This window comes from Desmodus rotundus, chromosome 5 (genome assembly GCF_022682495.2).
Source record: "Desmodus rotundus isolate HL8 chromosome 5, HLdesRot8A.1, whole genome shotgun sequence".
NCBI lineage: Eukaryota > Metazoa > Chordata > Mammalia > Chiroptera > Phyllostomidae > Desmodus > Desmodus rotundus.
The window spans coordinates 1,146,532-1,159,694 of record NC_071391.1 but is presented as its reverse complement, the minus strand read 5'-3'; the positions used below and the strand labels follow the sequence as shown (position 1 = coordinate 1,159,694).

Here is a 13,163-nt window from a genome sequence, read left to right as displayed (position 1 = left end):
CTGCCCAGGACTCTGGGGCCCAGAGAGTCTCCCCAAAGTTTCTGCACCTGTGCCCTAGCCTCTGTCTGGGCTGGTCGGACCCCAGAGTTGCCTCTGAGCCAGGGGGCCAGGCGACCTTGCTCCCAGCGGGGCTTCAGTGGGCCAGGCAGGACCTGTCATGTGAGCCCTCGGCTCTGGCCAGTTTATCTGGCCCAGTCACTCTGGAGCAGGTTCCTCCCTGGGCCCAGCGCTGGGGGCCCTCCCCGGCCCGGGTGTCTCAAGGAAGCCATGATGGGCTGGTGGCCAGACGTGGCTGATTGACGTTTAACGGGAGGGCCTGTCCCTCCAGGGCCGTCCAGAGGACTGGTCGTGCAGGACTTCCCTCTGCCTGGGCTCAGGCTGCTCAGTGGACACAGCAGGTGGGGCGTGTGCCCGTGCCAGTCACGAGAGGCTCTGGGCACGTGGCACAGGGGCGCCTCCGAGTCCGACCCGGCGACGCAGTTTGGAAGAAGCTCTGACAGGACAGCGACCGGGAGCAGCCGGCACCGGCCCGCAGACACGACCTGTGGACATGCCACGGGCAGGTACCCTACCCTCGGGGGTCGGGGGTGGACGCAGAGGGTGGCCCAACGCCAGCCCCGAGCCGCCGGGCCCTGGGGTGCAGCCGGTCACGAATGCTCCACAGGCGTCACCCCGCCCTCTTCATGCCTTCCCAAGATGCAGGCATCCCCAGGACCGGACGGCAGCTGAGGTTCCAGAGCATGAGGGGGAAACCAAACAGAGCCGGGCTGGGGGCCCCCTCGGCAGCTTGGCGGCCAGTGCCCCGCTGAACCCCTGCGGGTGGGTGGGGCTCCTGCACCGCGTCTTCTGGGGTGGCCCCGGGCAGGGTGGGGGCGAGGGGATGTTTCAGGTTGGGACTCACGGCGAGTGCTGGCGGAGGGAGCTGGGAGCTGCTGGCACAGAGTGGGGAGGTGCAGGGGCCGCCCCGGCCAACCGCGCGTGTTGTGTGTGTGACCCCCCCACCACACGCGGGGGCTCCAGCCCCCACCGAGGACCCGTATGACAGGCACTGGGTCCCTCCTGGGGCTGCCGGCACTGCGCCCCCGGCCGCATCGCAGGGGCCCCTGGGACTCTGGGGCCTGGTCCCCCTGCAGCTCCGTGCAGGCCGCGTTCACCCAGGGCACCCCGAGATCCAGAGTGCCTGTGACTGTCCGGGGACACTCCTGACCCTGAACTTCTGTGCAATCTTCGTCCCTGGCGCCCACAGCCTGGGCCTGGTGATTCTCTTCCAGGTCACCAGGGTGCCCGGGCAGCCCACACCCCTTACCGGGCCCCTCACTGCCCAAGTTCCCCACCGGCACGTCCCACTCAGCCGGTGTGCCGGGCCAGGCCGGTGGCCACGGCCTGCGGTGTGGACGCCCTGCTCCCCCCGCCCTCTTTGCCTGTGTGGGCCCCATTCATCCCTGCCTCGGGCTCTGTGTGCTATTCAGTGCACGCCCGCCCCACCGCCCCGGAGTCTCCAACGCCATTCCTACGTCTCCCAAGGGGGGTCCCCGCCCCAGACACGGGGTCCGGTACCCTACTAGTGTGAGTATGGGGGGTCTGCACCCCATTTCAGGGTGTCTGCTGAAGAGCTGAGCCCCGACAGACTGTTCTTGGGCCTCTGGGTCCCAAACCCCACTCCCTCGAGAGCTGGGGTGGCCCCTCTGTCATCCAGTCCTCCCAGCCTTTCTGGAGCCCTGAGGCTGGATGCTGTCAGACTGCGAAGGTGGGGACCTGGGGCCCCACTTCTCTGGGCTCAGGGCAGGACAGGACCCGAACTCCGAGCCAGTGTGTGGGCGCCTGGGCCCTGGGCCACCTCCCCACGTGCGGCTGGCAGCCACCTCTTGTGTCCTACGGGCATCTGGGCGGCTTTGCGAAGCCCTACGCCCTGCTCGGCTCGGGGTCAGACCCCGCCCTCGCTGCCCTGAGCAGACGGGGGCAGGGTACCTGTCGCCCTGAACCTCTGGGTCCCGGAAGAAGCTCTGGATACCAGGTCTCCATCGTCTGGGGCTCAGGTCCGGACCCCATGGTTCCTCACCCCACAGCTCCGGCCCACGGTTTTCTGAGTATCCGGGCAGCCATACCCGCTCCCCCGAATGTCTCACTGACAAGGACTTCAGCCACTAACCTGTCTCCAGGGCCTCAGGGGTCTACCCTGATCACCTCAGCAAAGGGGTCCCCCACCCATCTGTGTCATTCAAGTCCCTTATTCTCAAGTGGCCTAAATCCCCTTCCTCAGGATCTTGGGCCACGTCACCCCCCCCCCCCACCCTGCCACCACCCACTGCCTGCCTCTCAGGTTGGCCCACGTCTGGGCCTCGGGCCTGCAGGGGGGGCTTCCAAGCCCCATGCATTTCTGGCTCTGTCACGGGCGGCCAGCCTGCGTGAGCCAGCTTCCTGTGCCCCGCTCGTGCAGCTGCCCCTGCTGTCCGGGCGTCTGTGCTCCTCCCCGGGGGGTCTGGAGCCTCCATGGGCCCTGGAGCCCCTGAGGGATCCGAACCCCTCATGCAAGGACCCCAGGGCCCCATCCATGGCACGAGGAGCTGGCCCCAGTGCCCCACGGGCCTGAGTCCTGCGTGACACGCCCTCCGACAACAGACATCCAGAGGCTCACCCGGACCCCAGGTTCTGGACTTTGCCCCCCACTCCTGAGTGCCTGAATCACACCGCCCCTGAGTTTTGAGGTGCTCTGCACCCCACACACCGGGGACTTCCACAGTGTGGACCCTCAGTGGCTGCACCCATGCCTCACGTTGGCCCACATCCAGGCCTGGGGCCCCTGGCGGCCCCATCCAAGTCCCACCGCGTGCTTGGCTGCCCGGCGCCCATTCACGGGCAGCCGACCTGTGTGAGCCCATTCATACCGTCCCTGCGTCTCTGTGCCCAGTTCGTGCGTGACTCTGGGCAGGCCGCGCCGCCCCCCCTCCAGCCCCCACCCCCATCTCAGAGACAGTCTGTGCTCTGTCGTTCGCTCCAGGAATGGCGCGGCCGGCGGGCACATTCCGGGGTTTGGCTGCAGGCCAACGCAAACCTGGTTTACTGGTATAGCAGCAAGCAGGGGTAGGGCGGGAAGGATGGGGAGGGGAGCGGGGACCCTCGGGGTGGGGACGCAAGATCAAAGCCTTCCTGACGAGGTGCTTGTCCCAGACAGGGTGCCCGCGGGTCTGGGGCGGCCTCATGCGCATTCCGGACCCTCCGCCCGCATCCCCCGCCCGCCAGCCTCCAGGCCCCAAGATTCGCCCACGTCAGCCCAGGGCAGGCCCCACGATCCAGGCCAGGGGTGGGGGTAGAGGTGGGCTGCGGGGAATTCCACCTCAGGGGGGCACAGACCCCTGTCCTCCACCATCTAGGCCCTCAGAGGGGTCTGACCCGGGTCCCCCAGGGGTCAGGTTTGTGTTCTCTGTGGTGTCTCTGGAGAAGCCTGTCCTGGGGGTCCCCACTCCTGGGACCCCGGAGGCCCAGGTGGTCCCCGCAGGTCAGAGGCTCCCTGGCCTGTGCCCCGCTGCTGCCCTGGCCTACCTTGCTCTCGGTGGGCTCGGGGATTGCGGAGTCCTGGTCCTGCCCCTTCCTACTCACTCAGAGCTCAGGGCCTGGCCTCCAGCCCAGCTCCCCTCAGCCCCGCCAGCCCTGTCCCCCACCCAGGCCCCCCAGGTCTGTGGCAGATGCGCAGGAGCCCCTTTGCAACAAGTGTGAGGGGTTGGTGGGGGCGGCTGAGGAGCTCCTGCCGCTCGTTAGCCAGTGGACAAGGGGGCCTGGGCCACCAGGCTGGTTCCCTGGGCTAACGGGGACAGCGAGGGTGGCCCGTTTCTTGGTCACCTCTGGGGTTTCTGGGTTGCTAGGGGGGACCTGTCCAGTGGGGACAGTGGGTGGGGACCCTGAGCAAGCATTGTGGGACTCACACAGAGAATTAGGAGTGAGCAGGGCCCCCCAGACCCCCCATCTGACCAGAGTGCCTGGCAGCTCTGGAGGGATCTGTGTGGCTCCCAGCCCAGCCCTCTCTCAGGGGTGGGGACTGGCCGGGCCGCCGCTCTGTCTGGCTGGTGGTCTGCAGGTGACCATGGTGAGTGCTGGGTAGCCCAGGACCTGTCTCCACATCCACCCTCTTGTGGGCCTTTCTCACGCTCCCCAGTGGCCATCCCCAGGGCAGCGAGGGACCTGGGACGAGAGGCCAGCCCCGGTCCCCATGCTTGGGCCTAGGAGGCTGGAGCAGCAGGGCCGGGACCCAGGCGACCGTGGCCAGGCCAAGATCAGCCAGGTCCCAGGCTCCCCCTGCTGTCTGCCTGCTGCTGCTGGCGGAGGTCTGACCTCGCTCTGCTGACCCCTGCGGCCGCCCTGCCCACCCAGCCAGCTCCGCCCACCCCACCCCGCCCCTGGGCCCTGGCAGGCATCTGGGTGCCCCCCAGGGCCCCTCCTGCAGTGCACGGCCTGACCCTCACACCCCGAAGGGGCCTCCCCTGGGACCCCGACTGTCCACGGAGGCACCATGCCGGGACCCCGTCCTGGACGACCGGCCCCCCGGGTCTGCACACAAGCCTCTGAACTGAGGCCCCTTCCCAGCAGCCCCCGGGCTGGGGTCGGGGGATGTCATGAAAGAGCTGTAGCTTCCTGACCTCGGAGTCCCCTACCCCAGCCCAGAGGGCCCCCCGAAGTCCTGGGTGAGGGCGTCAAGCGTCCCGGGGAGGCGCTGTGTGTCACCCATGTGACAGAGAGGGAGGCCTGGGACGCCACCCAGCACCTGGGCCCCAGGGCAGGCCAGGGACACAGGGCTGCTACCAGGTGAGTGTGGGGGACGCAGGGTGGGGCTGGGAGGCAGTGGGAGCACAGGGGCATGGGGACCCGGAGGAGACTCAGCAGAGGGGGCTGAGCGGTGGGGGGGGGCCGGAGCTCAGGCCTCAGGCTGCTGCCAGCCAGTCGCACAGAGGATGCCCGGGGCCTCCCTGCGCTCAGTTGCGGGGCGGCTGACCTGCACCTGGTGCTCCCAGGAGGTCCAGGTGACACCCTCACACACACACATGGGCACGCACACGCCTGTGAACATGCGCTCTCTCACTCTAGGGGGCCCGACCCCACACTCCTGGGACGGGGTGTCTTCCTGTCCCCAGGAACCTGCCCCAGGAGGAAGGAGTCTTGGTCCCACAATGGGCACCTGCCCCTGCGCACCCCTGCCGCCCAGCTGGACAGTCCCACAGCCACGGCAGCCGCTGACCTGTGTAGACAGACCTCAGGCCAGGGCACCCTTGGACGCTGGCCGGTCTGCAGCGCTTTCTGACAGGGCTCCAGCCAGAGCCCAGCGTCTGGTGGCTTCCACCCCCGCTGATGACCACGGGGGCACGGCCCTGCGCCCCAGGTGGAACACTCGGGGTCTGACGGGGCCAGCGTCTCGTCCAGAATCAGCCTGGTGCGGGCACATGGGGAGAGGTGGCACGCTCCTCCCCCGGGCACCTCTGCCCAGCCCCATCAGGCCCGGCTGGCCAGCACGCCGGCCTTCTCTGCAGACTGGTTGTGGGAGAGGCCCACTCTGGGCGAGGCAGGGCCTCGAGGACCAGTGGGGAAGATGGGATGGGGTCAGTGGGCACCCCCGCGCAGAGAGCCGCCCCTGACCCACCCGGAGGCAGGAAGCGCAGACGCAGTGGTGTGTGTGGTGCAGGGCCGTGCTGTGGTTGGGGGAGCCCGCCCCACCCCGCTAGCACAGCCCCTCCCCGCCCCGCAGACCTGACAGGCGTGGCAGCCTTCCCCGCCTAGCCCAGAGCTCCCCGCTGTGCCCACAGGGCCAGGGCCACCCTAGCAGGGGAGCAGAGGAACGGGTCCTGACAAGGCTGCGGACCCCAGGGCAGCAGTTCCAAATACAGGAAACCTGGGGGGCCAGGGCCCAGCCCTGGGAGGGGTGGGGCCGATCTCGAACCCCTGCCAGCTGCAGGGTACTCAGGTGTGGGGATTCCAGGCCTGGGAGGCGTGGGGGCAGGGCTGGCGTCACCCCACAATACCTCTATCCCCTGCTGCCGGTCAGCTGGACTGCCTGCTGGTGGCCAGAAGCCAGCCCTGTCCTGGCCATTATCAGTCACCTCCGCTGGCCTAGGTGTGGCCCGGCCAGACGGCACGGGGTGTGGGCTGGGGGATCCCCCCACCCCACTGGACCTTCTGGGCTGTGAGTCTGCTCTGTGGGCCCCTCCGGGCCTCAGAACCTTCCTCCGTGGGTATGCCCCTGCCAGTGTGTGTTTGTGGGGGTGTACTGGGCCAAAATGTGTGGGCACATCTGACCTCAGGGAGCCGAGTGACATCTCTGTGGGTCCCTCCAGCTGGCAGCCAGGCAGCTCCCAGCACACGGGCTCACCACCCAGCTGTCACGGGGACCACAGCAGCGCCCCCTGCAGGGCTCCTGGGAATCAAAGCATGATGATGTCAAAGGAATTGTAAATGTAGCTCCTCCTTAACTAGGGGCAAGGAGCTCGACACTCGGCCCTTTGAAGGCCACCCCGAGGCTGATGTGCCCCCGGCGACCATGAGTTTGACACCCCTGAGACAGGAGAACAGACGGGGCCCCGGACGATGCCCAGTAACGTGTCTCAGTTGAGAGGCACAGCGAGGGGGCCCAGTTGGCACAGGGAACACGGCCGGCCGTGGCATTCTCTGCACACCGGAATGAGTACGGCCCGCTGCCAGCAAAGGGCTAGGAATGCCGACCACATCGCAAGGTTTCCTGTGGGGGGTGGGCAGGGGAGAGACCCTCGGGGCTGCCCATCACGGGTCCCAGGCAGCCAGGAGGCGGGCTGAGGTGCAGGCGTTGAGCACGGCAGCTGGAGCCCCTGGGCCCCTCATGGGCCCCACTGAGAGTTTGGGACCTGGGGCAGCTTCTCTCAGGGACAGTGGCAGCCAGGGCCTCTGCCCTCCACGTGGCCCACGATCCCAGGAACGCCTGACAGGTGAAGGAGCTCGACACAGACACCTGGGACACGGGGAGGGGACCCAGGGCAAGGGATGAGAGCGAGCCCACACCGGTGGCACTGGCAGCATGTGGGAAACAGGCAGCCCCCTCTCCAGGGACCACGCTTCCTGTTGGGACCATGTACCTGGCACCACCCCCTTCACTGGCCCCTGTGCTCCCCTCCCTCTACGGGAGCCGCAGCAGGGCTCATGGCTGGGTCAGTGACAGCCACATCCTGGGCCACAGGTGGCTCCAGCCTCCCGCTTTCTTGGGGCTGACCTGGATGCGCGTGGGGTCTGCGCGCATCCCACCTGGCCCCACTTTGTGCAGAGCCCTGGCCAAGCTGGGGGTTCAGGCCTGGCCAGTGGGCAGAGCAGCTGTGGCCCACGGGGGGCCAGGTCCTGTGTCCCCTGACCCATGCCATCCCCTCCAGGGTCAGGGGCTTGGCACTTCCTCCACTTCGTCTCTTGCAGGGTCTTGGGCTGGTCAGCGGTGTTCTCAAATCTGCTGCCTGGTCCTCAGGCCTCTGTCCCTGGCACCCGGCACCCCACCTCAGGGTGGGGGAACCTCCAGGGGCTCTGCCAGCTCCGGCCTCGGAACTCAGGGGGTCCCTGCCACCAGCTGGGCTGACCTGTGTGCTCCCCAGCATCCGGCCACAGGGGCCCCATTTTGGGTAACAGAAAGCTCCTGGGAGAAGTACGTGACAGGGGGCCCCAGGCCAGCATCGTCCTTGTGCACAGCCCCCAGGCCGGCTCAGGCCGCCCCCCTGGCTCAGCCCTGGGGCCCAACGTCTGCTCCAGCTTCCCAGGCTTTGGGACACGGGCTCCACGAGCCCCGAGTCAGGGCCAGGCCACGTCTGCGGGCAGGTCCTCGTCTTCCAGCTGCCTCCTACGTGGACTTCGTAGGCAGCTTCGGAGCTCACAAGGCCCCTGTCACATCTCGGGGCCCCTTCAGTGACAAGCCTGCCCCCAGTGCTTGCCACACTTCCGCTAAAGGGCCCAGGTCGGTGTGGAGGGAACTCGCAGCCCTGGGTCTCTCGGGCCTCACGGGACGGTGTTTCCCCACACTCGGGGGTCTTGTTGGACCTGAGCGGTATGAGGTGGGCCCGCTGAGCAACAAGGCTTCGGGGTGGAAGCGCGGCTTCCTGTCCCGCGACTCTCCTGGTGGGAAGCCAACCCGTGGGCCGGGGCGCCCACCGGCTCCCAGCAGCCTGGCGCCCTCTGCTAGGCCAGTGGCCGTGGGCACAATCCGGCCCACCCCGCTCGTGCCAATAAAGCTTTACTGGTACCGGCCCTGCTCCATCCAAGCCTCTTCCTGGTCCAGGATCTGGACTCTCAGGCCACCTCCCCCCGCAACTTCCGGCCCTAATTCCCAGAACTGTGAAATCACAGGTGTCACACCTGTGCTCGTGCAACGTGACTTTAACACAAACAACCGGCCCTGGCTAGGTGGCTCCGTGGATGGAGCACCAGCCTGTGAACCAAAGGGTCACCAGTTCGATTCCCAGTCAGGGCACACTCCTGGGTTGTGGGCCAAGTCCCCAGTAGGGGGCGCTGAAGAGGCAACCACACATTGATGTTTCTCTCCTCTTTCTCCCTCCCTTCCCTTCTCTAAAAATAAATAAATAAAATCTTTAAAAAAATAGGCAATCGGGTGGCCCACTCCAATCATAGGAGGCTTTGAAAGCTGGTGTCAGAGGAGGCACCAGCGTGAGCGGGCTTTGGGGGACGCCTCCCCACTGCCCTCAGAGAGGAGCCTAGGCTGTGGCGGGGGGCCGCCTGCGGAGCCCAGAACAGTCACTGTCCAGCTCTCACAGGAACCCGTGCCCTGGCTGGGGCTTCTCCACCCTGGTACGCCCGGCACCGGGGGCCACGTGTCCATGTGCTACACGGGATGACACGCTGGCCACACTTTGCTGAGAGGAACAAACTGTTCCTCCCTCCGGTTGGGGGTCAGCAGCCCTGGCACAGGCTGGCCGGTTCTCTACAGGCCAGGGCTCGGGCGTCCCAGCGTGCTCACCTGAAGCCTGGACAGGGGAAGGGAGCTCACTCAGGCTGTGGGCCAAGGTCAGTTGCTCATGTTGTAGAACGGGGGTCCTCACCCCCACCCCCAGGCCACCATGGTCCCCGTCACAGGAGCCTCTCCACACGTGGCTGCTGCTTCTTCAAGGCCAGAGGAGAGACAGGCTCTGGCGTCTTCCATGACGTGAACTCATCGCAGGAGACATCCCAACTCTGTGGCAGGAGGCAGGGCAGGTGCGCCCCACTCTGGAGGGCAGGGGGTTCCCCACGGGCGTGACCGGCGGGAGGGGAGACCCGGGGGCATCACACTTTCGGGGCTGTGCTGTGCACCGTAGGGCGTTTACCTGCACCGACCCCCCCTGCCCTCCTAATCCCAGGTCACGGTCATCAGAAATGTCTCCGGAGGTCGCTGCCTGTCCCCTGGGGACAGAATCATACCCCAGCCCTGCCCCCCTGAGAACTGCTGTCCTAGAGCCATTCTTTCATCCGAGGTTACCAAGCAGCAATTTTCCAAATCCGGCCTTTCCTCAGCAGTTCCTGGGACGTCGCCTCCCCTCGGAAGCCGCGCGTGCCCACAGCGCAGACTGGGAACAAGGGAAGTGCTGACTCTCCCTAATGTGTATGTGTCTCTCATTCTGCCCTCGTGGATGCAGACACTTCTCTAAATATACTTCCTGGAGGGGGGGGGGGCCTACAGCCGCCTGACAGCCACCAGGAGCTTAAAGGCTTAAAACCTCACGAGAAGTTGCTACGCATTTCCAAGGGTCTGGCGCCCCAGCGTGACTCAGCCGGTCCTCTGCCCTGGCCTCCCAGGCCGAGGTCAGGGGGCCTTGTGCTTCCTCGGGGCTGGCAACGGAGGACAAACGTCTGCGTTGTCCAGTCTCTAGGGCTGGGCAAAGCCCTGGGCCCCCTTTGGGAGGACCTACCCGAAGGTCAAGTCTAGCAGGAAGCCCCCCTCAGACTAAGCCAAAGGGCGCTGACCCACGACCTCAGTTACCTCTGCGAATGCCCTTCACCTCTGCCCCAGTCTGCTGCTGCAGGGGCCACCGCACTGAAGGGGGGGACGTGGACTGTGTTGCGGGTGACTCTCTGGGAGCCACGTGGGGGCGTCCCTGACCAACTGCCCTGCTCAGCACTGACCAGGGGGCCCCCAGGACACCCCCCCACCTCAGTGTTTGCCCTGGCCTTGAACCCCACCCTGCTCTGCTCGGTTGTGATTGCTCCCAGGTTCCTCTAGAGACTTGTAAGAAATGTGTTGTTCAGGCCCTGCCCGGTGTGGCTCAGTGGATTGAGCACCGGCCTGAGAACCAAAGGGTTGCTGGTTTGATTCCCAGTCAGGGCACATGCCTGGCTTGCGGACCAGGTCCCCAGTAGGGGGCTCGTAAGAGGCAACCACACACTGATTTTCTCTCCCTCCCTTTCTCCCTCTCTTCCCCTCTAACCGGCGCGCTATACAGATAGTTTCACAGCCCCCTTAACAAGCCCAGTAAGAGGCCCACGGGTCCCCAGCATCTGACAATGACAGAAGGGCCTTCTCAGGCTCACAGCTGGGACAACTGACTGCACGTAAGTTCGCGAGCCACAGTGACTCTGCATCGACCACTCCGCACAGCAGGAAACCAGAGCAGCAGGCCCCTCCCTGCACCGAGGGGGCTCCAGGGTGTGCTCGCACCCCAGCGCCCACTGGGGACCCCACTCCTGGGCCACACACGTGTCACCACACGTGTGTGCTGAAGGCTCTGCTCTGACGCTGGCTGGGGGGACAGGTGATGGGAGGTCTCCGTGGGCCCGGCTGGCCCTCTTTGTGCCGGGGACTCGGTACGCGTCTTCACCTGCGTGCCCTTTGCGCTGCAGGTGTGCTGCCCTCGGCTGGCAAGGCTTCCCCTTTCATGCGTGTGACTCCAGGAACTCCTCATGGGCTAGGGAAGTGGACTGTTTGCTGGGACTGTTACTCATTCAGAGCTTGTCGGTGGCCTTTTGACTTGGACTCCCCGGCCTTCGAGGTTTCTGGCTTCCGCTGGGCGCCAGTGTGAAGTCCTTCCCCGCTCCGAGATGCTCCCACAACCGGAACAAAAGCGAGAACACAGTAACAGCAGTGAGTCACAGGTGTCGGGCCGTGCCCCCACCTCTACTCTACCCGGTGGCTCTGTCCGAGCCCACACCACGGCAGGGGTGGCGGGGGCCACTGCGTCAGAGTGGCCTGCCCACGTCACTGCGGTGAGCGTCGGATCGAGCCCAGGCCTCTGGCCCCAGAGCCTGCTCTCATCCACCTGCCGCCCTGTCAGTTGCCCTCAGCTGCGTCCTTTTAAAATCCCACTTCTGACGGTGACGTCATCAATCTATCCGCAACGGTTGTGTGGGAGGTGGGGTGTGAGGCAACCTGTCTGCCCCCTGCTGTGACAAGGTGGCCCACTGCTGGTCCTTCCTCACCCCCCACCCCCGCCACGAGAAGGCCAGGCACACTCAGACCCTGCCCTTCTCGGTCCCCAGGGAACTGATTTATTCCGTGGCTTTGAGCTCCCCCTTCCTGAGGTCCCGCCTGCAAAGGGCAGGGGGTGGGGGTGGCGCTGTGGCCAGCCCCCCTGCTGTGGGACACACCCGTCCACCTGCCAACTGCTGTCCCGTGTCAGATGCAAAGGCGGTCTCTCTGTATGGCCACTGCGGGTCCCTCTCAGCCCCAGAGGCAGAAGCCAGGCAAACGCTGCTCCTTTGTTCTCGGAAGAGCTGCAGCCTAACCCTGCAACCTTCTGAGGAAGTAAGAGCGGGAAGAGAAGCATCTGGGAGGCAGCTGCCTCCCCTGGCAGGAAACGGAGCGGCTCCAATGACCTGTGACCCGGCCGCCCGTGGGCCACGCTGACGGCCGCACTCTGAGGGAGCTCTCTGCCCTAAGACAGCAGCGTTCACACGCTCTGCAAGGGCACAGGGGGCATTCACCGAGAGAGACTGTATTTAGGGCCGTGACTCAATCTTAGTAAATTTAAAAGGACTCAAATCATGCAAATTCAGGCCACAGTGGAATTAAATTATGAAATCACAAAGAAGAACAATAGCCGGAAAACCTGCAAATGTCTCTGGCGGGCAGGACGTTCCGATGGCCTTGTGACATCAGCCCCGCTTTGCTCTCTCCCACCCCCTTCACCTACCACCGCTGGATTTCCCGTAACCCCCAGCCCCTCCTCCCTTTATTCTACTTTGCAACAGAAATGGCAACACTGCCACTCTCTGGAGCATTTGCTTAATCCAGTGAAATTTAACAGATACACGAACATTCTAACAGGTTTAGCTGTCTCTTTCCTCCTTGGAACTGCGCCACTGGGTCTGACCCAAACGGGGGTCTCTGAGTCCGTCGCTTAAACGTGTCCTGCAGGGTGGAAAACGAATACAACATAGAGACAAAGTAACACATTAGCCAGAGAACTCGAAAGGAAACATCCGAAGGTGTTTGGACACGAATAAAAATGAAAGCACAACAAAAAAATATGTTGGATTTTGCTTCTGTTAGAAATAAAGAAAATGTTCAAATCGATGACCTCGGCTTCCACCTTAGGAAATCAGAAAAAAAAGAAAAACAAGTGAAATCTGATGTAGGCGGAAGAAAGGGGGTGAAAACCGTGAGAGGAAACCTACGAAATGAAAACGGGAAACCGATGAAAGCAACGCGCTTTTTGGGTTTTTTGAGCAGATTAAAAACACTGGCGAAACTCTGTCTGGCCAGAGCGATTCAGCAAACAAGGGGAGCAGACGCGAACCATCGCAACACGTCCTGCAAAGAAGAGACTCAGAAGGGAGCGCAGTGTGCCGCTTCAGGCCCGCATTCCGACCGCTGAGACGGCGGGCCGGTCGGCCGCAGCGGACACACCACGGGGGCCCGTCCCATCGCCGATCAGGGCCACACGGGGTCAACCAAGGATGCGTATGTCCGTGGAGCGACAGATCGATGTCTCTCTCTCTCTCCCTCTCCCTAAAAAAAAAAAAAAAAAATCGATTAAAAAAAACCCAAGATGAAGTGAACCGCCTGCCAAAGCCCCCTGGGGACAGAGAAGCTGAAGAGTTTCGCATGTACGAAGGAAACCACCACCACGATTTGAAGCTGTTAAAGAAACAAATTTCAACTGAGTCAATTAGAAGGCCTAATCCGCCTTCTTAACCGGCTCGTGAATCCGGCAGCACCCCACCTGCACAGGGGTATCGGCCGAATG

The 13,163-nt window shown here is 64.5% G+C and overlaps 1 protein-coding gene across 3 annotated transcripts; it reads left to right on the top strand.

Annotated features, from left to right (window-relative positions):
* The first annotated feature begins 357 nt into the window (after window positions 1-357).
* LOC123478092 (uncharacterized) lies at window positions 358-12,890 on the top strand. Of its 3 annotated transcripts, none has more exons than XM_053925395.1 (3): window positions 358-563; window positions 665-10,530; window positions 10,819-12,890. In XM_053925395.1, exon 2 carries the CDS (start codon window positions 7,083-7,085, stop codon window positions 8,517-8,519), a length of 1,437 nt encoding a protein of 478 aa, XP_053781370.1. In that variant the 5' UTR covers window positions 358-563; window positions 665-7,082; the 3' UTR covers window positions 8,520-10,530; window positions 10,819-12,890. The 3 variants fall into 3 exon arrangements, with proteins under 3 accessions (XP_053781370.1, XP_045039454.2, XP_045039453.2); XM_045183519.2 differs by having other exon boundaries at window positions 358-9,198; window positions 9,342-10,530; XM_045183518.2 differs by having other exon boundaries at window positions 358-10,530.
* Window positions 12,891-13,163: the final 273 nt, after the last annotated feature.